The sequence below is a fragment of the Mesoplodon densirostris genome, chromosome 6 (genome assembly GCF_025265405.1).
Source record: "Mesoplodon densirostris isolate mMesDen1 chromosome 6, mMesDen1 primary haplotype, whole genome shotgun sequence".
Taxonomy (NCBI): domain Eukaryota; kingdom Metazoa; phylum Chordata; class Mammalia; order Artiodactyla; family Ziphiidae; genus Mesoplodon; species Mesoplodon densirostris.
Window position 1 is genome coordinate 54548112 of NC_082666.1, and position 26201 is coordinate 54574312.

General features: G+C 38.5%; 1 protein-coding gene across 6 annotated transcripts in view; it reads left to right on the forward strand.

The window, feature by feature from the left end:
- Positions 1-26201, forward strand: part of ELAVL2 (ELAV like RNA binding protein 2) — a 71537-nt gene that overhangs the window by 2238 nt on the left and 43098 nt on the right. For 4 of the 6 annotated variants that reach the window (XM_060100761.1, XM_060100763.1, XM_060100765.1 and 1 more), the window contains exon 2: positions 619-862. In XM_060100761.1, coding sequence (XP_059956744.1) covers positions 619-862 — 244 coding nt within the window. The remainder of the gene's footprint in view (positions 1-618; positions 863-26201) is intronic. The other 2 variants (XM_060100762.1, XM_060100764.1) reach the window with 1 other exon arrangement.

The following is a 26201-nucleotide window of genomic DNA, read 5'->3' on the forward strand; positions in this document are numbered from 1 at the left end:
GCTATTTTCTTATTTCTTACCAACGATAGAGGTATAAGATATTGTCAATTAAAAACATTTTCAATATGTAACCAAAACAGTACATGTTGACAAATTTATATTTTTTTAAAGTACTCTTGCTCCTTGATTTTAAGTTAATGGATGTGTTAGTTTTAGAATATTTGAACTTCTAGGCTAACTGAATATCTCTGCAAAGTTAGGTAGACCATTTTTGGGGGCTTGTTTTTGGCAGCATGTTAAGCACTTTTATTTTCTGGTATTTTTAGTCAGGGTTTAATTCTATGCTCTTTGGTACTAAATTTCCTCAAGTCTGTGGACACACAGCAGGTGAGTAAGGGTATGTGAGTAGACCCAGAATGAGGTTCTAGAGAATGTTAAAGATTTTAATTGTGCTACGTGCATGTATGGAATATGTATATGAAAAGTACAATTGTGATCTTAAATCAAATAGCTTAATATGAAGTAAGAATTAGCATAGGTGTTGCATTTTTTGAAGCTTTGTTGTAATTTCAGCAGAACGACTTGTGTTTAGTGACAAGTGTTTAAATTCTTCGATGGAATCTCTAATAGTTTGTGTGTGAAATATGAATTCTGATATTTCTTATCTTCTGTTTTTAGCAGGTAATTGCTGCCATGGAAACACAACTGTCTAATGGGCCAACTTGCAATAACACAGCCAACGGTCCGACCACCATAAACAACAACTGCTCGTCACCAGTGGACTCCGGGAACACAGAGGACAGCAAGACCAACTTAATAGTTAACTATCTTCCTCAGAATATGACACAGGAGGAACTAAAGAGTCTTTTTGGGAGCATCGGTGAGATAGAGTCCTGTAAGCTTGTAAGGGACAAAATAACAGGTATGCAGTTTTATGTAAGGTTCCTCACATGTAAAGGATTGTGTTTTAAGGTATGGGAAAATAAGTTTACTGCTTGTAAATCATTCAGTGGTAGAGTTTTACACATCTAGATTTTCTCTCTGTTCCTGGCTACATCAACAGTATGAAACTTAGTTTTAGAGAGTTTTAAGTTTTCCTTTTAAAGCATAAAATAATATAATAACTAGACTTTTTTATAATCTGAACTATACAATAACATCTTTGAAAAATGCTTTAAAGGTGTGTGTGTGTCTGGAGCAGCAAGTGTCATGTTAACCTTTAGTTTTGAGATCTTTGAGCTTACATGATTTAGCATTTCAACAGTGAAATACAAGGAGAATTGTTTTTTAGGAGAGGAAGAAACCTCTTAAAATGTCCTTTTTCTTAAGTCTCTATAGTCCTCCTTTTGTATGACCAAGTAAATGGTAATATTGACATTGTCAGTACGTAAATATTTGTACTGATACAATTTGAGTTTGGTAAGATCTTAGCTTCTGGAAAAAGTGGTGTATGGGTGCTCCTCTTATAAAGAATGAAAAGATGAGTATTTGGCCTTTAATGATGCTATATTTTGAATATTGGGTAGTGGAAAATCTCCTTAGTATTTTGTAAGATTTGACTAAATTTTTAGAGTAAGATAAAACCTAATTAAGAAGAGTGTTCTTGGCAGAGAAGGGTTAATGCTTCCTGCGGGAGTTGTTTTTAAACACTGAAAATGAATGAAGTATAGACAGACTCTAGCTTTTTCATGTTACTGTTAAATTTGAGTGATGGTGTATAATAAATGGCTTATAACCAAAATATTAAGCTAAATATTTCAGATGAGGAAAGGATACTTAAAGGCAGTTTGAGGAGTTGGACCAGGAGTCTGAACTTTGACTGGTCATATGACGTTGGTCACGTCAACCCTTGGCTTCAGCTTTAGGTTTCCCTTGGTAAAATGAGGTAGAAGGTAGAGGAAGGGGTCCCTAGCTAATTTCTGAGGCCAATTCTGACTTTTTCTGAGACGGTACCTTTAGCTGTTCTTTTATCAAGACAGCAGGGCTTATTGTTCTCCAGGGTGACTTAGAGCTGTCACCTGGGCTTGGCCTCATAGTCGTATTTACTTGAGATACAGATTGAGGTTCACAGAGAGAATTTATTCATTAAAATCAAGTAAACCAAGTAAAAACTAAGTAAAACCTGGTTGTCATCAATCCATACATAATTATATTGTAACTAGTTATGTTACTTAGATGTTCATCATGATTATCAGGAAGGTTTCTTTTTTGTTTTTGAATATTGATAATTGAATGGATGAGATTTTTCAATTTCTTTTTCCAAAATCAGTGTGAGCAGCATATGTAAGATTTATATGTGAAATTTATTAAAGAAACAGTTTTTGAAAAGTTGGGAAAGGTAGAGAACAAAGGCTTTTTATTACATGTGTCTGTCCTGGTACTGAATTTTATTTTATGTTTTTAGTAAAACAGCATCCTTTTATATGTGAATTTTGCAGTCTCTTCGACATAAATGTGATAAATGGTTTGAAGGTTTTGACATAAATTATGAGATTTCTGGTTTGATTGCTTAGTAGTTATTCTTATTATTTAAAAAAATGTTGCTTGAACTGGCATAAAGGTCACATTTTTTGTTATGGTAGATGAAAACAGTAAACCAATCATACATCCTTTGTATTAGGCATTTTCCACAGGAAACATCACACAGATTTTCATCTCTTACCTCTGGTCAGTCTTGCATTATCTTACTCTTCTGTAAACCTTTTACTAGAGCTATTATGTGGCAAAATTGGATAAATTTGACTTCTGTATCTTCAGACCCTTTGCTTCTCTGGCTTTACGTGGAGGATGGTAGTACTAGAACACAGCGCATGGGTAATCTGAAAGAGTGCCTGATTAGATACTTAGATACTGGCAAAGTGTGTTAACATTTGTTGTCCATTTCTTTCACTCCCTCACCCAATTGCCTTTTCAGGGAGAGCTGGATAATGGAGGTTTTCACCATAGTGAAATTTCTGTTTAAAATCTCTCATAAGCTGAGTACCCAAGAAAATGAACAGTGAGCACCAAGGTCAAAAGATGTTTTTTCTAAGCTTAGTTCCATGAGATTTAGTCATAAATATTCCTCAAAATAACTGTTCCACTGACAGACAAGTTTGAGAAAAATCTGTACTCCATAGTTTTTAAGAACCATATTGCAGATCATTAACATAATAAAAACTATATTAAAATCCTGCAGTAAAGAAACCAGTTTGATTTACAGTTCCCCAGTCTTATTTAATCACAGAACTCATGGGGGGGGCGGGTGTGTGGAAATACCTCCTTGACAATAGATTTCCATCGAACCTGTTGCTTTGGAAGTCATTTGTTAACTGGTTATCAGAAAATCTGTAATTCTTCCATAAAACCTGTTCACGTCAATAAAATATGAGCATGTTTCATAAAATGAACATCCATGATAATGAACTATAAATTAAGAAGTTGAGTAGTTACATCGGAATACTAAGGACCTCTTCTAGTAACCCTGTTTTGAGTTGGCCCACTAACGTCTTATTCTTGGTATGTGTTAAATCTGTATTTAGACGGGTCTGAATTGTTTAGCTTCAAACATAAAATTACCTTAGATTTTTTTTTGTTATTCCAAGTTTCTTAGTAAATACTTGTATTGAACAAAATAGTCTAGTACATAGATTTCTAAAACTGGGTTTTGAATTGTTGCACTTGGCAAAGTGGGCATGTCTTCTGAAGAAGCTACTATTAACATATCTCTAAAAAGGTTTTGAAAGAATCTGTGGGGATTTGGACCCTGCCTGCCCTGTGGCGTTTAGCGTTAGTCATCTTGAGCAGTTTTTCAGTGTATGTTTTTAGGATCAGGGCAGAGTTTCTCAGTCCCTCTCTAATTATCCAACTTATTCTACCTCCTGGGGAGCTACCAGGCCAGCTCCTGGTATCTGATTTTGTAGGAGCGGGAGCATTAATTGATTGGGTTGTAAGAAAACTGGGATCATTCTGTGGGAAGAAAATTTAAATCCCTCCTTTTCACTTTTCTTAAGTCTTTCCTTACTTAAATAATGCTAAAATTAAGAAACTGTATTTCAGGCACAAAATACCTAGTTAGGAAAGTATGTGCCTCTTTCCTAAGTCCTAAAAGAGAGTATATCATTTTTAGATTGTGTCAGTGTTAGCGAATTAATGTCACTATTTTGATAGAATGAGGATTAGGGAAATACGTTAAGAAATGTGTTCAGTTTCAAATACAATTATCTTCCCTCTAGTCGAAATTCTGTTTATTATGTTGTTCATCAGGGTCTCACTTTGGGCTTATGCCAGCTTTATGCTTCACTCTGTTTCCTATCTGTAGGCATTAATTATGAGAAGCTAATGCTGTTTGTACAGCTTAGCTGATGTCGGTCTGTCCCTTTGAGCTCTCAAATGCACTTCAGAGTTCTTGACACCTGCTGATGCTGCAGGAGTGAAATGGATTTTATGAAGCAGGGAATGAATAATAGAGCGTTGAGAGCCAGAAAAACCCTTGAGGTGACCTTAGCCAACTCCCTCACTGACAGGTGAGGAGAGGCCCAGCTTTGTTTTTTTTTTCTTTTTTTTTTTTTGCGGTATGCGGGCCTCTCACTGCTGTGGCCTCTCCCGCTGCGGAGCACAGGCTCCGGACGCGCAGGCCCAGCGGCCATGGCTCACGGGCCCAGCCGCTCCGCGGCATATGGGATCCTCCCAGACCGGGGCACGAACCCGTATCCCCTGCATCGGCAGGCGGACTCTCAACCACTGCGCCACCAGGGAGGCCCGGCCCAGCTTTGTTGACGTGTCGAGTCCAAGACTTACACATCTATTAAATGGCAGAGCAGGGACCCTAATTCTGGTTTTCTCATTCTTCCCTAGCATGTTTCCTCCTTGCCTTTGTTGGAGGGCCAGAACTCACTCTTTAAAAACTAAGCACAGGACCAGCTGATGAATTTCTAGTGAGACATATAACTTGTACAGGGGTCACGAAGGAGCATCTTCTGGTGAGTGGTGAGTCTTCCTCCTCACAGGAGGAGAGTGGAAGATTTTTGAGGGTCAAGGAGTGAGGGATACGTAAAACTAATGAGAGCATCCATGCTTCTCTAGAAACTTTAAATCTATGGTTGTCAGTTCAGATAGTCTAGCCCTGTGGTTCCCAAGTCTGGCTGCACATCCTTACCTGAGGGAGTTTTAAAAAATAAAGATTTCAGGGCTTCCCTGGTGGCGCAGTGGTTGAGAATCTGCCGGGACACGGGTTCGAGCCCTGGTCTGGGAGGATCCCACATGCCGCGGAGCAGCTGGGCCTGTGAGCCACAACTACTGAGCCTGCGCGTCTGGAGCCTGTGCTCCGCAACGGGAGAGGCTGCGATAGTGAGAGGCCCGCGCACCGCAATGAAGAGTGGCCCCCACTTGCCACAACTAGAGAAAGCCCTTGCACAGAAATGAAGACCCAACACAGCAAAAATAAATAAGTAAATAAATTAATAAGCTCCTACCCCCAACATCTTATAAAAAATAAAAAAAAAAAATAAAGATTTAAGAGGCCCTGGGAATCTGTTGTCAGGAAAGCTCCCTAGGTGATTTGATGGGCAAGTGAGCAGTTTGGGGAATCATAGTCTTTATGGTCAGTAGAGTACCTGCATTGGAATCGCTTGGGATGACTGTCAGAAATGCAAGTTCCTGGGCCCTGCCCAGATCTTCCTATGGAATCAGTCTCTGTAGGTAGGGCCTGGAATGTGCCAATTACCTGGGAGTTACTGACTTCTTTTCCTGAACATTTTGCAGGGAGATAGAACCAGGGATTTCCAGGTTTATCTGAATTCTGGCTGGAGGTGGGTGGGACAGGTGGGTGTAACTGCAGTGCCTAATTGTATGGCAAACTAAGTTTCAGATGCTGTTCCCTCCCCAGCTTTTGATCTCCTGGGGGTCAGGACTAGAAATGTAAAAGTCACTGGGCTGTATCTTTACTGAATGCCTGACCTGTCCCTAAAAGAGTGTGTGCGTATGTAGGTATGTACGTACGCACATATGTGTCTGTAAGTGTGTAATTAGTTTTCACAACTCCAGGATAGCTTGTTCTGTAGCTGTTACTTTTCCTTCAAAAAGAGGAGATAAGAGAATTATAGTTGAAGACCTCAGGTAATGAGTGTTGCTCTTTTTAATTTTGATGTGATAGCTTCATTCTTACCCTAGGAATTGCTTGAGGTGGGTCCTATGCTGACCCCATAAGCTGCCAATTAGAAGCTTTCAGACAAAACGGAAAAACAAAGGCCAAAACAAACATATAAAAATACAAATTACAGGGGCCCAGAGGAGGGGAGGGGCTTTGCAGATGTAGATTATCTGTGGACAGGCAGTGCCTTGGATGGTAACACAGACCTCTTTTTTTTTTTCCCCCTCCTTCCTGAGAGCCCATGGGGTAAAAATCTCATATAAAATGTGAGGGTTCTTAACTTACATCCCTGTTGCTTCCTGAGAATTCAAAGTTAATTTTAATGCTGGTTTATTTTATGAGGATAATGTGATTTTCAAACTTTATTTTGATGGCATGATATTTTCCCCTCCTCTTTTTAACAAATATACTCTTAGCTCCTCAGGATTGAAACAGATAAGTGGTATTTTATAAGTCTAATGCATACCTTCAAATTTAATAGCATTTTTTTACTGTGATGAAGTCAGTCAGTCACAGTGAGCCCAAGGCTGTGATGAACACTAATTTGAAAATGTGGTTGTGTGTATCAGTTACAGTCTTAAGGTCAGCTGTTAGTTGTAGGTATCCATAGTATCAAGAGATTAAGAATTCTGATTCTTGCAGACAGGTACTTGAAAAGATCTGGGCGGTTGGGTGGGTGGGTAGGTGGGTGGTGGTAGCTTAATAAATACCTCATTTTGCTGACTCTGGGTGCTATTTAATTAGAAATTTGGCAGAAAGGCTGGGTGTATGCCCAGGTATTCACAAAACAAGGTAACTTGGCAGCACAGGGTAAATGCCTTGATGCCTAGTGTATTAACTGCGGAATATACATTTGAATTGGCTGTCTTTAGATTTTAGTGGCTAAATTTATATAAAATGAAATTTATATAATATGAGATGAAATTTACTTTTTTGTGGTATTGAAGAAACTATTTGTCTATTTATCAATATATCTTTAAACCATATTATTTTTCCATGTACTCTTGTTTCTTCCAGACGTCATGACTAATCAGTCATTTCAAAAATTTGATGTTACTACTTGATGTTACTGGTTTTTATAAAGTTTCAGGGAAAAACTTTAAAATTTATTCTTTCAGGTTTATTTTTCTCCACTCAGACCTAACTTGGGTGTTTTATAGAACAATTTTCAAAGTGTCAGTCTTGATTAATTTAGATGAAGGATTTCAGGATGATGAAATTAGAAGTTTATAAGATTTAAGAAACCAAGTACGGTTTTTTTTTTTTTTCTTTTAAAAAAAAATCATTGTCAGGGAGGAAAAACTTTCCTCCACCCTCTTAGTTTAATTTGCAAGCCCCCAATTACTGAACCTAACAAAAGATAGGTTATACAATGTTATATGTCCATTGTATCTCAGTGAAACTGGGGGAAAAAGGGATTAACAAGAGAAGAGGCAGCACAGTTTTTAGTAATATTTCACATGCCTTGGAGTTCACAGAAAAAAAGTGAAGCAAAGAAGTTGTTAGACTCTGGGGCTTATATACCATTTTAACAAAGAAGCAAAGGGGGTTTGGGTTCTGAGGGTGGGTAAATTGTAGGGGAGTGACCAAGCAAATATATAGGGGGAACTAATGGAAGATGAGAGCTATTTTAGCAAGGTTTATCTATGCAGATTCATCTTGGTGCTGACTCTCCATCCCCAGTGGTAAGAGTTGCTCTCCTCTTCCCAGTATAAGAGAGGGGAACACCTTCACAAGGGAAATTTATAACCTGCTTTTAGGCAGAAAAGCGTAGGGCAGAGAAGAGTACTCTTCCTGTATCTGTTGATTCTTAATTGCCTTTAACTCAGAATATTCCTTAATGCTTATAACTGGCATATTTGAGGGGTGGCAAGGCATATTCTGACTCTCTTCACCATGAAATAAGTTTAACTCTCAGTTAGCAGACTTAGACAGAAAAGTTTCTTCTTCTGATAGCCTGTGGTAATGAAACCTTAAATGACTAGTTTCTGGGAAGAAAAACATCTATTGTGAGGATATGGAAAAGCTTGAAAGAGAACCATTCCTGATTAATTTGTAAATCATCTGGATTTTTGTTTCTCTGATTTCTTGATGGTGATCTTTGTATTAATTTGTTTTATTCCATTAGAAGGAAATGAAGAAAAGTATTGTAACTCTCAAGAGCAGGTCACACAGTTCTTCAGCAGCTTTTGAAGAATATTTACTGTGAAAATGAGGTTGAACCTGTTGGTTAAATGAAGTTTAGGAGTTTTGATTCTGTGCTTTTTTGGCCCTTGTTGTCACTGGGACTTCTAGGATGACCATACCTGTTTTGCCAATAGATTAGGAGCATAGTGTTTTAGTGCCCTTGACTTTATTGCGTTATTAGTTTGATACAAAACATAAACTTTGTTAATGTATGCAAATTCATAGAAAATAGAATACAGTTGAAGTTCTTTCGTAAGTATTCACCCCGTGAAATTTAGCAAGATATGAATGCGTGTGTGCTCTTTGCTATTCCAGACCTTTCCACAGTGTTTCTTCTGGTTTTTGTTTACTTTTACATCAGAAAAAGTATACATACATACATACATCTATACATCAGGTGGTATAGAATAGAAACCATTTTCAATTTATTACTTAGTGGCTGTCATCATAATGATGGAAAAATGTAGATGAGAAAAAAGATGAACTAAATGGAAGAACATAAAGAACAAATTCTGATCCAGGAATCCTTCTTCTTTTTAAAATCTATAGAATGCTAAAATTCTGTTTCTCAGGTATGCAATTGATTTATCAATCTGCTTTTCTTTTGGTGGATTTTACTCTATTTTACTGCCTTGTCTGTTATACTACCTTAGCACCAGCCTTTGCTTTCTTAACTTTCTAAATTATGAGTAGAGCAAAGTGTTTTTCTTTTGCACCTATTGGAACATTTCCTTTTAAATATTACTTGAACAGAATAGTTGATCATTGAAACTAAATCTGTGCTTCAGAATTTGCCACCTTCTTTTGAGCTTGTTCTAAGTTACTTGACTTTCAAGTCCACTGCTGCTACTGAATTTTGAGAGCTGGGGAAACCATCAGAGTGTCCTTTCCAGCTAAAAACACTAACTTTAAAAAATATTTTCTGTCATTTTACTTGTGAGTGTCTTTTGCTCTGTCAGGCCTATACAGTGACTCATTTAGCATGTTTTACTTCTTTTTTTTAAATTTAATTAATTAATTTACTTATTTTTTGGCCGTGCCACGCAGCTTGTGGGATCTTAGTTCCCTGACTCAGGGATTGAACCCGGGCCGTGGCAGTGAAAGCATCAAGTCCTAATCACTGGACTGCCAGGGAATTCCCTAGCATGTTTTACTTCTTAATGTATCTGGTTTTGCTTCTTAAAGTATCAGAATGTCAGTTTTTGACACCATTGGATATCCCTTTTGTTGGTTATGGTATCTGTCATACATTTTTTGAGAGACTTCAAGCTGTAAAGCAGCATTGGCAGCTCTTCCAAGTATTGTGAAGAAATGGAGCCTCATTTAAAACTATATTTCTTGTGATCTAACTACTCAGTAGTCTCTTACATCATACATCACCATAGGTAATTGAGGGGTGATGGCAGAGGCCACGGTCTAAGATCTGCTGTCCTCCCTGTTGGAGGACCCCTGCCCATCCCAGAGGGTCTTAGACACAGCCTCCCTTGGCTGGCCCAGCCCTACCCTGAGCCAGAGCACAGGGTAAGTGTGTTCAACCAGAAGAACCAGGAGGCCTTTCCTGTCTTTCAGATGAGCCTGTCATCCACTTATAGCGTGCTATGCCTGTGCTGAAGAAGTTCATTTCTTTGGAATTCAAAGAGCAAAAGTTGCACAGGGTTCCCTGAAGCCTAGAGCCTCTGGGTGGGGCTGAGTGGGAGGAGGGGAGACAACCATCTCTACCTCTTGCGGCCCAGGAGACTGTCTGACCATTTAAGAAGAAGAAGAAGAAGAAGACAATATTCAGTTTAAATTGTGTTTATAAGCGTTTCTTCCCATCTTTCCATGTGAAATGGACTTTGAATTCAGGGTTAATAGTATTTACCAAACCCCTATGTACACTAGGGTTGTTATTATGTTATTAGCTTAGCTTGGCATCAAGTTCTTGGGATTAACATTGAAACAAAATGCCTGCTATCTCCAACTCCCCTGCTAGGGAGGTGGGCTCATGAGCACTACTTTTAGAGGTTTTAGCCTAGAAAGAACGCATTACACGTAAGTTAAAATCCCAGCCTAGGCACTTACTTTATATGAGCTATTTGACTCCCAACTTGAGTTTTCTTCCATAAAGTGCCTAGCACGTTGGGGTACTCTCTCTCTCCCCAGCCCCTTCTTCCCAGTTAATATTCATTTGGTTAGAAGACAGTTGCAGATGTTTTTTTCTTTGGGTAAACTGATTTTTGAAAAAAATCTCCAGATAAATCTGTTGTCTTAGAATTCTTAGATTTTCTCATGATGTGGGAAGTTTACAAAGCTAATTTCCTGTTCTTTGCTTTCTAGGTGATTTGACGAACAAAATTGATTTTCTAGGGGTGAGACAAAGTGGGACTAGGAAATACAAGGCAGGACTTGTGAGCCCAGAAAGATGATTAATGATATTACACCAGCCTCTCTGAACTAGAGCACTGGAGTATGGAGTTATTGCTCTGGGTGGTATTGTGTGAATGTTATTCAGAATGAATTAGCTTGACTTAAAATATGGACGTACTCTAAGCCAAGCTTCCCCAGTGGAGTGTTATTGATCTGGAAGGTCCGCAAGTTGTTAAATTGAGCCATGAGGTATCAGATAGATGAAAACTAACTGAGGCTTGTTTTCACTGTCACTGACAGCTTCTTCCTTAAGATTAATACCCCTTTAACATAAATTGTAAATACCAGCACTAAATATTCTAATTTCATAAAGTAAGGTTTTCAAGGACAGAAATAGAGATCTGTGTGTGTGGATGTTAAGAAGCCCAGTATTCCTGTAGTGTTAGCAGATCAGAGGACTTAGAAAAAAAATTGCTATCCCTTTGTTTTCTTTCTGTTGAAATATTCATTGAAAGCATTTAAAGCATTGCTTTATTCAGTCATCACAGATTTTACAGATTCTAGTTTGTGTAAGGGGGGGTGGCGATTTCCATGAGGGCATGGTTAACTTAGCAGATGCAATTTTACATCTTGTTTTCCTTTTTTTGTTAAATCCTTATGCATATTGTGAATTAGAGTTTATTTTTAGCTCTTAATGAGTTCTTTTCTCATCATTGTACTTTTTGTTGGAACTCTGTTTTCTACATAATGCTTTGATTTTGAAGGGGGAGTGTATATGGCTCACAAGTCTTGTATCCATCCCCAATCCCCACTCCAACTCAACTAGAATTTGCATTTTTTTCATTTGAGGCAATAGATCTGGTTATGTTACCTTGTAGAGTAGATGTGGTGATGCCCTTGACTCTTCACAACCTGTTTGACCTTCGGGATTTATCCTGAGAAAGTCAGATTCTCCCTTTAAAGTAAGGTTTAAAGGAGCCATATCTGCATGTAAACAGGTAAGCCAGAATCATTTCATTGTATTCAAGGTCACTGGAGCCTGAGGGAGCAACTTTATTTCTTCACCTTTTGATGCTTTAAATCCAATCTTAAGGAGTCATAGGGTCATGAACACTGGCCTCCAAGATACTATGTTCTGAATCCTTCTTCCTAACCCTGATACTTTTCTCTGAGAACTTTTTTCATACCACTAAAATAAATTATAGTTGCTTTTAGTCCACTTTAAAATGTATCTAAATAGGCTGGTTATGGTGTGTCAAATCAATTGATATCTCTTCTATAAAATAAAGGCACTTTGCTAAATGATCTGAAATCATATCTAGCTCTAGAATTCTGTGACTTTTCTCTTGTGAACATAACTGCTAAGTTAGTTCTTCTTAAGCATAGTGCTTAGGGATTCTGACATGTATCATGCGGACAACATATTACCTTTTCAAGCAGAATGATTTGGGATCTAACATTTAACCTCAAGATATTTAACCAGGGTTGTTTTTAGACCCTTATATTCTTGGTATTTCTGGGTCTTTATTTCAGGGGTAAATTCCCTTCATTCATGTTGTAATCAGGTTAAAATACAGAATTGTCAATACTGATTTGTTACTGTGTTTTTTTATCAATACATTTCCTTTTGTAAGTGCTGGAAATTGGAAGCCTTTCCAAAAAGGCATGATAAGGTTGTTCACTGCATTATATTCCCCAATTCCATATTTGGGAACATTAAAACCAGACCTAATGAGCTATTAAAAATCAGAATATGGAAGCTTCTGAGCTTAGGGTTCCTTGATTTTTTTTTGAGATTTTAGTTCTCTGAGTGTTTATGGAAAACAACATATGTGGACATAGCCATCATGTAAGGAGGGCATCTAATATTCTTTCCTGGTTTCTAGAGCTGGACAGCAGACTTTTAAAGAGTCTCTCCCGCCTTTTTTGAGGGTGGTGGTGGTGGTGAGATATTGCAAATGAACTTAATTTCTCTTGTTGTGGAGCACGGGCTCTAGGGTGCATGGGCTTCAGTGGTTGCAGCATGTGGGCTCAGTAGTTGTGGCTTGTGGGCTCTAGAGCACAGGCTCAGTAGTTGTGGCACACGAGCTTAGTTGCTCCGCGGCATGTGGGATCTTCCAGGACCGGTGCTCAAACCCGTGTCCCCTGCATTGACAGGCGGATTCTTAACCACTGTGCCACCAGGGAAGCCCTACCAAAGTACTTTAAAAGTAAATTTTATATATATATATATATATATATATATATATATATGTATATATATATATATATATATACACACACACACACACACATATATATAATTCTAAAATACTTTAAAAAAGTATATATATAATATTTATAACATATGTATTGTATATATAGTAACTGTTTTAGGAGATACTAAATTTCTTTCTTTGGACCATGGGCTTTTCTGTGTATTTTATTTCATTTCAACTTGCCTTTAGGAATCAACCCCTCCCTTTGAAATAATTTCTTTGTTTTCAAACTTAGTTCTTGCCCGTTTCCCCATAAAAGGAATATCCAGGTAAAACCGTGAATTTGTGCAGTATTTAATCAGATTGCTCACTACTTGCAGGGATTTCATCTCGCCCCTTTGCAGGGGTCCAGCCTGGTTCAGTCTTGTTTTCTTCTTTTGGAAGTTGCCTGCAATCTCCATGGCATAATGGCAGGCCACCTGGAAGAAGAGGCAGTGGCACACGCAGTAGATTCAGAAAAGAACTAAAGCAGTTTTGCTCTCCAGCAGTTTTCTCTGCCTTCACACTTTTTTTCTACTTCCTCTTCTCCCAGAGAGTCACAGCGTCCAGGGATGACCGCCTGTGGGGTGTCCTGGGACACAGGGCGATGGCTCCAGTCTTCTTTCTCTTTATCTCACTTCATCCTCTCCTCCACTGAGAACCTGAAGGAAATCTTGGCAGAAAGCTGTTGCTCAGTAGAAGGAGCCAAAGAGAGAAAAATAGAAATTCTCTTCTATAGTTTTAGCTTTTCCTTCCATTTTTCTTCCTTCCCCAGCACTCCTTCTACCCACCCCACCCCACGCAATCCCGCCTCCCCTAAAAAAAAAAAAAAACCCACCAAAAAAACCAATTAACCAACCAACCAAAAAAAAAAAAAAAACGAACAAACAAAAAACAAAACCCCAGCCAGGGACATTCCTTTTTAGACCACAGGAACAATTACTGTAGTAAAGAAAGCTTTAAGCATCTTCCTGCAGCAACTTTGGGAGACAGATGCTAATGTAGGTTGAATTTAGAGGCAGGTGGTGGCCTGTTTCTGCCTTTATATTATTTCAGATTCTATGCTACTGAGTAGAGCAGTCTTCCTTTAAAATTTTCGGTCTCATATCTTCGCCTCCTGCCTTCTCTGTTGGCATCTGCCAGATGCCTGCTGGCTACAGGAACATCATTCCATGCTAAGTGACTGTATTTATTTTCAGTGCTGGCTATTGACAAGAGCAATTCCATGAGTTGAGACTTAGCAGAAAGGCTCTCCCGGTAGAGGCTTTAATAAAATAATTTTAAAAAGTTAATACTTTTTATAGTTTAAGGTCTTAATTCAGGCTTCATGCAGAGTTCTCCGAGCTGCGTTCTTTGTGGCGAGTTACCAAAGACCTCTTATTGGGATAGGGAAGATGTTCTTCTGGAGCTGTAAGTTCTTGACAGGTATTAGTGGTGAAAGTGACTCAGGTTAGCAGCCTTTGTCTAACTAAGAATCTTGGCATGCTGGAGAATATCAGCCAGTGTTGGGTACTTGATTTAGGGTAGTGACTATCTGTTAAAGAGATCCTGAGTCACAACATACTCTGATAATGTAATTTCTTACATTTTTTGCACCTTATTTTTAAGGTGTGGTAGAGGTGGAGGGAACTGGTCATAGTTTGCAGAGGGGGATGCAGAATGTTCTAAACTGGTGACTTTCTTTTGTTTTTGAGCTAGGAGTTAGAAGCAATGCTTTCTATATGCAGGGGATGGTCTGGTCCACTAGTGATTTGTTGATTATTCCATTTGATGGTCAGTCTTTGAAGCAGTCTTTTATTTGATCAGAAATAAGAGAGGTATTTCTTTTCAGTTTGTATGGAGAAATTTGTAAGACCCTTCATGGATGCAAGAGAAGATTGTCTCTCTGATTTCATAAGACCATTCCATGTTGAGGTATTCTCTTCAGTGGTGTACAGTTGGTGGGAGTATAGTTCCAGAAGCCAAGAGACAGGTTCTCTCTGTCCTTGCCTTAGTATAGACAAGGGGCCAGTATGGGACCCAAGTAAAATCTAGGTATTTTCTCCCAAGACCTCAAGGAAGTGATGGAAGGATGAAATGGTGATGGTGACCCATCTCATCAGACTGTGTGTTTTAGATCTGAGATGATGGCTGTTCTTTTCACTACTTAGCCCACTGGAGCCTGGTTCCCAAGCCCTGTTGATTCTGAAAATTTCTGTGCCTCTTCCAATAAATTTCCTTTTGCTAGTTAGCTAGAGTCAGTTTATGTAACTTATAATATAGAACTCTAGTGAAACAATTCTTGCTTAATTCATATTTCTGTCTCTGTGTGTCACAGTTTACTTTTCTACACACCCAAAAGTAAGCTTACTGATTTCTTTTTTTTTTTCGGTTGACATCACATTGACCCATAAGAAAGTAACTTTTGAAATTGCTTAGCAGTCCCTGTTTTGAACTCACCTGGTCTTTCCACACAGGGCTGTCAAAGAAGGTGCAGGTTCCAGGCCTCACTTTCTAGATAACATCTTGTTCAGACCAGAAAGTTTTCCATTAGGAAGTTATTTGAATCGAAATGGGAGATTGAGCCCTTTTTTGGCTCAGGTCATATTTCCAGTTAGTTGGATACCTTTCACACCTATATCATTCTAACCTGAACTTTTAGTTCTTTAACATACCATGTATGTTCAAGTAGATTCTCTAAAGCATCTATGATATGGAAGAAGTTAAGCTGCAGTCTAGAGTCATCACATACTCAGACATATTACTGCTTCGTAGGGATAAAGGTGTTGTGATTTTTATTTTTATTTTGGTTTGTTTGGAACAGCTCTTACCTCTGATGGAGTCTGAGGGTTGTTGTTTAAGGACTATCTTTCACTTCTAACAAAACAATTACCCCTTTTTGTATGGTACTCTTTATTGCCAGTAACCCTCCAGGGTTCGCATCCTGACCATTTCCCCAGTGTCTGTAGGGTCACAGTTTTCCCTCCTTTGAACCTGTTAAATTTGTCGTAGCTATAATAGATGAACTGCCCAAGCTGACTGCCTACTTGCCCTGAGACTTTTAGCTTTGAGGAAAACAAAAGCTATTGGTAAAGATGTCTGTCTCTGTTTTGCGAGGTATATACTTATGTGTATTTTATAAAGTCACTTGGCTCTATCTTTCAAAGAGTTGATTCATATTTGATTCACATTGTCATTGGTGGAGGAAACCGAAGTTCGGATATAATTATGCAAAAGTCATAGCTGCAATGAAGATAATTGATATTCTGTCCTAAATAACATCTTGTGACTTCTCCCCCATTTCATTATGTTTTGTGGTCACTACTTTCCTCCTTGAGTGAGATCACCAGTAGTAATGGCATTTTCTGTGGTCACTCAGCTGGTTAATCTTCAGAGGTCAGTAATGTTTGGTGGCTCCTGCTGTTTATAGCAGCTGATGAGAAGCATATACCTTGTAGAAAAACAAGTTTGCTTGTGATTAACCTTCGTTTATTCCCTCTGCTTACTTAGTCATCATTTAATTAAAACCCCTTGGTTTCTAGCCATGTGAGGACATAGGTATGCTTAGAGGCATTAAATTTCTGTGTTCCATAGAGTCAGTGGTATACATCATCAGTATCAATTTTTTTTGAACAGTCTTCAGTTCTCTTTGAAAATATCAAATTCTAGTTTTATCTTTATTTTTAGTATTTTTATTTCTAATCATTGATGCAGAATCTTAACTTTGTTTGAAATACGATCAATTTTATGTTCTTACCATGCAACCTGTTAAGATATTTATGTAAGCTTTAGAGGATTAGAATGGGATTTCTGTTCAAGTAGCTTTAAGTAAAAACACAGCATGGGGGTGGGAAGAAGGATGGCCTGGCCAAGATATTACCAGGTTTTAGGAAATGATACAGAAAATCTTTGAATAACACCTTAATTAGGCTGTAGATTCTGCATTCAGAAAACAAAATCCTGTGGGGATTGTAAAAATCTCACTTAGCTCCAGGTCACTTGATTTGAATTTCCTTAGAAATTTTGCTTCACTTTTTTTTTTTTTATCCTAGATGAAAGTGATAGAAAATTATAATGAAGGAGCACCTTAGCTTTGTAGGGAATGATGGAATCAAAGGCTTAGGCAGCAGTCAAGATTGGGAAGTAATTATATCTTATGGTAAGATTTAAAATTTGACCAAGGACAATTATTTGACGAAATTTGGTAAATAATATAGTTACCACTATGGTTAACCTTTAGGTTTTTTTTTCTGGATATTCAACCAGAAGTCTTGAATTGCTAGGAAAGAGAAGAAATTATGGGTTAATTCCCATGTTTTAAGAGTGGAAGGACTATAATTAAGATGGCCAAGTAGCATAGAATACTTAATTGAATTTTTAAATTATATGTTTAATGTAATCTTTCATATTCTGGAGGCTTATGAAAAATAATTTGCCCCTCTTCCTTGCTTCAAAAGAATGCTGTTTAGAACCAGTCAATCTTTATCTGAATCTTAACTAAATCTCAGAGATGTCTGAGGTTTTTACACATACACAAGTCACAACTGTAGGATGATAAAGCTTTTTAAACCATAATACAAGTTTTACTTCCTTTAGTTTTAGGTGTATGTTTTTTAGGGAGGAGCAGAGGATCAAGAACCCAAATAAAGTACAGAAGGTTTTTGGGATAACGAAATGCAATTCAGAGTATATATGTGTGTGGTTTCTTGCTAGGAAATAATCTTCCTTGAGGAAAGTAAGATTGGTAATTTAGGTATATATGGAATATCTTAATAATGTTAGTGTTTATTAAGAGAACTAGAATAAGCATTATATTATATTTGGGAATAGGACTTAACTAGTAAGTGATCTGGCAGCATACATAAGGTTTTCAAGTTTTTCCCCAAATAAAGGAGATTTGTTTGTAATATATAACTATTTAGTGTTCTGCTGCTTTATAAAATAGCAAGTAAGCAATTGTCAGCAACAAAATAGGAAAACTCCTCACACTAAAGGTTATTGCATACTAGAATGAACTAAAGACTAATGTTTAGTGAAATCTTTATTTGAGTGATGTACTTGTAGTCGAATACCTAGTGTTTTGTATATAGCATTCTCCTGAGTAGGATGCTCTTTAATGTGATGGATTCTAATGCACAGGTCTGAAATTATTTGTGAAACTTACTTGACAAGAGCAAGGTAGATTTTGTCACTGATGAGGTATCATTTAATGGATCTAGGTCTTAGACTTAGCAGGAGGCCATAAACTCCTTGACCCCCTTTTTTTAGGGGACACTTGGTGGCAAAAAGATGAATTAGTATGAATGAGAGCTCTTTTGTTACCTGTCTTTGCCCTAATCTTGAAATGTGTTTGTAGAATTATGTAATATGGCCCCTAAAACCTAGAAGCTCTGTCTGTAGAAGTTACTTTCCCACATCCAGAGGGTCCTTAATACTAATCTGGTGCCATAAAAACACAGCACTTTCCCCAAGAGTGAACCTCAGATATGAGAATAAGCAAGTAGTCCAGTAACTTTAGTAATAGCAGATGAAAGAAAACATTTTAAAAGTTCCTAAGTTGAATTACTTGAGATGCTCTTCTTGAATAAAATTTTTTACCTGCACCCTGCTTGTAGATAGATTCGTGGGTACATGAGACAATAAAATGGTAATACGTTAAAAAGATTATTTTCGTGTTTAGGTTTTTCCTGTCTCACAGGGATAGTGTATCCAGGAGTTAGCAGCAGTGATCAGGTATACTAAGTTGTGGACTATATGATTTGAGTATTTCATTTTTAATATACTTTTAGTCAGTGGTAAAAGACACACCTCTCTAGTTCCATGTGATGGTGCTTTTGCTGTGATGCTGATGTGGACAGTGCTGTATCACCTTTGTGTGCTGAATGATTGTCTAGGCCAAATCTTTTAAGCATTTGCTTTTTTGTCCTTGTGTTTTTGTGAATTTTTAATTTAGAGGATTACAGGACCTAATTCTTTCAACTTTTAAGCTAGGTGATTGTGGAAGAGATGCTTCTGTGTGATGTGAATGTGGCAGTTGCAAGAGCTAGCCCCTTTTGTATTTCTGTTTAGAAACCATCTGTTAATTGGTGGAGAAATTGCACTGGGGTCTCAGAGTGGTTTGCTGTAACATAGCTGTCCCTTAGCAAGAAACAAAGTGGATATTTATTTTTGTCAGGGCACCTCTTTGACTTAATTGTAGCCATGGCTCCCACCTGACTTGCAGCCTTTACCACTTTTACTGTGTCCTGCTCAGCTTCCTCTATAGATTTTGTTCCATTGGGATTCTTTCCTCTTTACTGCTTCAGAGAGGGCTTTTTTGAGGTCCTTGAAGCTGTATCTGCAGTATTTAAATAGGTTTCCTTTATAGTCAGCATTTATACCCTAACCTGCCAAAACACAATTGGTCTGTTTGGGGATTTCTCCTAAGTATAAAAATCAGTGCTTTTGTGTGACTATTTTAAATTGAGGGGGAGGAAAAAAACCCTGCTCCTCACATCGTCTTGGAAATGTAACTGCCTTTCTTTATTAAATATAGACTAAACAAAATGTCCTGTACAGAGAGAAGGAAAATCTTATGTTATTTATACCTAAATCTTTGTGTAGATTGGGGACAATGGATTCCTCTGGAATTTTACTTCCTTTGTTGTTGCTAAAAATATCAGTAATTTCATTCTGGTCTGTCTTTTTAAAATAAAATGAACTAAAGCGGAGAGTTGTCCCCAGATGGAAGCCTTGTTACCTGTATGGAGGATACTTTATCAGTGATGCAGATAAGAAGGTGAAATGATATATGCTTTTTACTTTATTTGAAACTTTCTTTTCTTGATGATACAGTGCTATCCAGTGTTTCCTCCTTAAATGACCTGGCCTTCCTCCCTCCCCCTCTTTATTTATTTATTTATTTTTTTTGTGGTACGCGGGCCTCTCACTGTTGCGGCCTCTCCCGTTGCGGAGCACAGGCTCCAGACGCGCAGGCTCAACGGCCATGGCTCATGGGCCCAGCTGCTCCGCGGCATGTGGGATCTTCCAGGACTGGGGCACGAACCCGTGTCCCCTGCATCGGCAGGCGGACTCTCAACCACTGCGCCACCAGGGAAGCCCCCCCCCCCTTTATTTTTTGACTTGGTATTATCATATTATATGTAAAGGCCTTAGATATGTGTGTGAATTCAGAAGTCGTGTATAACTTCGTGATTGCTACACAAAATGTCAAAGTGAGATTTGTTAACACTTTGCGCCCACTTAGGGTGGTTATGAACACTTTCACTCATAATAGCAGCTTAACTGGGAGTTGGGGAGCATTCAGGTACATATGTTTTTATAGGTTTGTAAAAGAGATCTCAGAAATCATAAGCCTTCCCTGGGGGCAGTCATCTTGAGTGCTGCTCTTTGTTGGCTGGGGGTTATCTACACCCTGTTAGATTCATAGTGAATAAATATTTGAGAGGTCATTGTGTGGGTGGTTCTGTATTCATGTCAGGGTATTAACCTAAGGTTCTAAAGGTTCCTTGTGTCTTGTTACTCTTACGAAGGTGAGATGTTATAGCGCCAAGGAAATACAGACCCTCCTGGGGTTTGAGGGGTTGCTCTCGATTCCAATCCTGGCCCTAAATCTGGAAGGCCCTCTGAAGGAAAAGAGTACTTGTTCCGAAAGTTCAGTTTTGGGGGAAAAGTCCACTTGGATTGAGTTAATCAGGCTCATTTTCAGTTACGAGTGTACTTGGCAGGGGCTCAGAGAACTGTAGCATGAACAAAAGTTTTTGTGGAATAGGAGAATTAGGAATAGAAGATTTGGGCTGGGATTTGTCCAGCGATTTAGGATTGGGGCGATTTGTAGGGACTTGTGAAAGATATGATGGGTTTTCATCCTCTCATTTTTGTCCTTTTAGAGATCTCTGGGGACTTTATTGGAAGGGATTTGGGGTCAGATCCCCTTTCTGGGTTGTCACGGCTTCTTCCCCAGGAGTCTCCTTGATGCTAGATCAGCATCTCCTTAGTGATTGTTCAAGCCGCCAAAGTTAACCTCCGTAGGTTTCTCTCATGTGTTTCATCGTCACTTCCTGCTTGGTGCATCCTACACTATGACCACTACAAGCCTTTACATGGGGTGCCCGTGTTCTCAAGATGGAGGGTCTGCTTCTTACCTCTGCACAGACTACTTGTTGTTCAGTGTGCCTTTGGTCTAACCAACTCCTCTGTACTTCTCCACCAATTAGCTCTTCTCCATATGCCTGTTTCCACAGTTTCTCTGACAAGAATCTCCTAAATTTCACCTCCTCTGTTTGAACCAACTAAAGCCTTCTCTTCAAGTTCATCCTGGTTAAGCTTGAAATGCCAGTGATTAAATATAGGTGTTCTGTGTTCAATAAGTGCCTGCATCTCTCTTGGTTATTGTCTTGCTTTAAATTTTTGAGCTAAGATCTTAGAGGGCAGAGACCATGTGGTACTGATCCCACCTGCTCTTCTACAGCTAGAAAGCCATGCTATGCGTGTGAAAGCATTTCAATGCAATCTGCTGATGAGGGAAGTGTCTTGTGTGGGAGACGATTTTGGCAGTAGCAAACACATTTGGCTTTAGCCATAAGAATTGCTTTCTGAGTTTCTGGAAAAGGAGTATGTAAAGCAAGTCCTGTTTTAAATGAATATTTTTATAACGCAGAGATCTCTAATCTGTGTGTTTTGTAGTGATGGATTTGTTTTTGAGGGTTGAAGTGGTTTGTGTACCTGTGGGGTGATAAACCTTTTCATGGTTTTTTCTTTTAATACATAGTGTCTTGATGGATTGAGAAAGAATGGTGAAGTTCCAGTCAATCAGTTACATGACAAACAACAAGAAAAACAATGCAGGTGTATTTGGAGATTATGAATATCCTGGTTGAAAAGTTGTGTACTTCGGACGCACAGGACTCTGCCTCAAAATAATTCCCAAGCTTGGCCAAAGGCAGTGAAATGTATGCTGAAAAGACTGAGTTTGGATAAGTCAATTATGGTTTCGAAAACTACTCTACCACTTACCAGCTACCTCTGTGCCTTTTGAGCAAGTTAGTTAATGTCTCAGGACCTCCATGTTTTTACTGTAAAATGGGTTACAGAGAGCTTTGTTGTGAGAATTAAATATGTTGGCTGTATGTAATATAAGACTCATAAGATGCTTGATGGCAGTCAGTAATTAGGTAGTGGTACTGTTTGCTTCCAGAAAGCTAGATAAAAGCATTTATGGGGCAGTGGGAACAGACGTCTCTCCCAGACTTACCGAGCTTTTCCTATTGGAAGGTTTTGGCTGGTGAACCTTTAACTTTGGGGCGAGTGAGAGACTTTTAAAAAAAAAACCATTATGTGTTCAAGAAGAAAACTTACCCTCTGTAACAATTTTTTTAAATCATGTGGACCTGGTGGGATTTGCATGGTCTGACTAATGTTTCCCATTCTTCTGGACAAAACACCACACCACAGTGGTTGGCAAAACTCTCTTATACAGCTCAGAAAGGGCACTGGGCTAATTATAGTGTTTAGGGCCTTTACTTTTTTTTTTTCTTGCAATATCTAAATTAAAAAAATCTCTTACAAAGATAGAAGCACATTAAGAAGCTGTACTGCTTTTTGATGGACTGCTTACCGATTTCCGTGTGTGTGTAGATTGACACCAGCTGGTAGTGCAAGCAACAGTAGATGCCCTTTTTACTACTGCAGTTGTTAACTGGTTTCCCTCTTTACCACAGTAATATTTTGAGGAGTATAGTTCCCTGGCCTTCATCTCAAATGATATTTATTTGAACAACTCTACTGCTTTTTAAGTAAGCACAAAATAAAGCAGATAACACAAGTCCCTTTCTGTTTTTTGGGGTACTTTTGGCCGTGCCCTGCAGCTTGCGGTATCTTAGTTCCCCAGCCAGGGATTGAATCTGCACTCTCAGCAGTGAAAGTGCAGAGAGTCTTAACCACTGGACTGCCAAGGAATTCCACACAAGCCCCATTTTGTGTGTGTGTGGCAGGGGAAATCTGTATAGAGTTAATTATAAGAAACAAAGAAGTGAGACTATTGTAGCAGACTCAGATCTTTAACTGAGAGTTGATTTTGCCCTAGCTCAGGGTATGTTAATATCCTAACTTATTTTGAACGGTAAGGTCTGACTTTCTGGCCAACTAACAGTTTTCTGGCTTTTGCTCTCACCATGGGGATAGCTCCAGTGTTTGAAGGTAGGCCTGCTGAGTTTTCTTTTAGAGCAACTACCTAAATCAGAGAGTAATGAGAACTGGTTTTTTGTTTTTTGTTTGTTTGTTTTTAACAATGGTGTTGAGATGCTGTAATATCTTATTCACTTTTTCTCAAGCTAGAGAACCTGGTCCCAGTTAAAGTCTTCTCCTAAGATGGGTGTGCTAGAAGATATAGTTTATTTTCCCACTTTAAATAAAGATCATTTTTCCTAATCTTCCTGGTCTCCGATGCAAGATATCTTAGTACCCATATGCACTATTTGAGAATTTAGAGGATTTAATATGCTGTTCTCAGAAGCCTAAGACTGAATTGTGTGGGAGTTCTTAATGTCTGAAATGGTGATGTATTAAGAACCCACACTTTTGCCAACTTAAGCAAGGTCATGCTGCATTGCCAGCAGATTCATAATTACTGGGACTGAAACTATAGGAAAATGGAGCTCTACCAGTTGTATAATCGGAGGACAGATATGGCCATTAAAATTAACTCAGTAGGAAGATGCTCTGGTGCTTGAGGTCATTAACTGCTCCCTCTTGAATTAGGCTACTTAGGTAATATTTACCAAGTGATGACTATTTACAACTTTGATTTCATCAGAAAAGTTATGATTTAAACTTCTTTGTTATCTCAATATATCTGTAAAGTCCTGAAAACCATTTTAAAATATTGGGCTCTTTAGTCTCAGGCCAGCTTTATTAGCAGTTGGGTAGAAGATGAGTCTTCTAGTGAGCCATCTGTTTTCTGTATTATGTGAGTGTCTAGGTTGAATTCTCCATCCTGGTGATAATCCCTGGTAATATCCTTTGGGAAGCTGGTAAAAATGCTCTGAGCTTTCAAGGGAGTCAGGCTTGGTCTGTAGTAATAGTATCTCACCAGTTCTCTGCCTCACAATTTGATCTTTCCCATCAGAGGGCGGTGAGGAGGACCTGTTTAATTTGACCTGAGTTAGTTGAATATTTAAATGGAAGGACCTCCTGCATCTGGCATCTGAGGAGACTCAGGCTAAGTCAGGAATTAAAATTTGGAGAGACTGGAGAAGATTACATCCCCCTGTTCTTCTAAGATTCTCTCAAAGCTTTCCCCTGATGTGTGGTACCCGCATGGTTTTGTTACACATCAGATCTGAGATGTTGAGAAAGCTCCTTTGTAAAGTCTGGTGCATGTTGTTGTGGTGCCAGAGCTGCAGTGCACAGCCTGTCTGAACAGACACACAAAACCAGTGCCCAAGAACAGAAAGTCCATCTGAAGAAACACAGCACATTTGCAACTTCATTTTGTGTTTGGGGGAGGAGGGAAGAATGGTGTTAGAATGAGGGAAAGCAGTGTGTCTGTCTTTAAAAACAAAAATTGTACCCCCTTGGAGTGAAAACTTGTTTTCCTAAATCAAATTATTTGCTTTTTTTGTTAAGGGATGCAGTTTTATATAGGGACCATGTTTAGAGACAGTGTATCTTCCCAATTTGCTTTTTTGTTGTTGTTGTTAAGTGTTACATTATTAAACCTCAGCTTGCAAATAGTCTTGCTTGTCAGAGAGAACCATAGTGACCTGTTTCTGCTTACTGGGGGATTTAGAAAAGAGTCATGCTGCTTTTGTCCTTTTTATTTCATAAAGCATTACTAATGCTCTAAATAAAATAATAGATACACATCAATCAGCATAGTCACCTTTTATTGTTGGTTCAACTACTAGGTTTTTACAGAATTCACTCTGCATTTTATTTGACTTGTACATGAATAGTCTCGGCAGACTTAATTATATTAGTGAAAAAGCACTTTCAACAAAATTATATGCTGACATCCCATAATTTATACTTACAGATTTGTGAAACAGATTTATGTAAATCTATCAAATTACTCTAGGTGACATTATTTTTTTAAATTGAGATTTTATTTAAATGGTATTCGTAGAAAATTTTCATATGAAAAATTTTACATGAACTGTTTGAAAAAATGTATCTTACATCACTCCCTTATAAAGACAGAATACTGTAACATTTGAGCATCTTGTCTCCTTTTGTTCTGTAACCATCTGGTATGATGTAGGGACATGGGGAGCATGTTTATAAGGGCATCTCTCTTCTAAACCGTAAGTTCCTGGAAGGCAGATGGCTGTTTCTTCGTTTGTTCATTCTCTTTTTATTAGCTTGTTCGTTCATTCATTGTTTCAATGAGCATGTTAATAATCTATGCTAGGGTCTTTTATATCAGGAACTATGCTCAGCCTGCCCTTGCTCAACAGTCTAAGGGAGGCAACATCCAAATTGACTCAATACCCATACGTATTAAGATAAAGGTGTATAATGTAAAGGCTGTGGAAGGACTAGGGAGGGGCACTGAACAGTGTGCATTGGGAGTGGGACAACTTGTGGCAGGAAATGGTCTCAGAGAAAGTCCTAAGGATTTGTCAGGGCTGGTCAGTTGGAGATGTGTATTCCAGGCACAGGGAACTGATTATGCGTTTCAGGGTATACGTCCGTATAGGAGTAGTAGAAGTAAGCAAGAAGCTGATGGTGACCTTGGAAACCAGAGTGTGCTTGGAATTTTCTTCTAGAAAGATAACCCAGACAACATTACAGTTGAGAATGACTGGTTTTGGAGTTAACAGGAGTCTAGGGAAGGGATGATGGGTTAGGATGTTGTAGCAATAATCCAAATTAGAATAATACGTGAGGGCCTGTGCTAATGCCGAGGGGCTGGGGATGGGGGTGGGGGCAGATTTCGCTGGTAGAACAGACGGGATGTGATACCCCTATGGTAGAACTTGCACTGAAATGAATCTGCTTGCACAGCTTCCGTAGTAAACTATGAGCTACTTCCTTGAAGTGTTGGATCAAATTTTATCTTCAGGGTGGGGCCTGCTCTCACCACTATATTTAGGTCAGCAGCCCTGACCCTGCACTCCAAACTCTCCTCTCTCTGCTTTTTTTCTCCTTAGCCCTTAGTCTCTTGTAATATATACTGTAGAGCTTGTTCTTTTGTTTCCTTCTACCAGAATGTAAGTTTTATGAAGAGGAATTTTTTGTCTCTTTGCTTATCCTCAGGGATTAGCAAAAAGTAGATTTTCTATAATCATTGAACAAATGAATGCTGAATGTTGGTGAGAAATATGTAGGATGACTTTTTTTAAATTTATTTTATTTATCTATTTTTGGCTGCATTGGGTCTT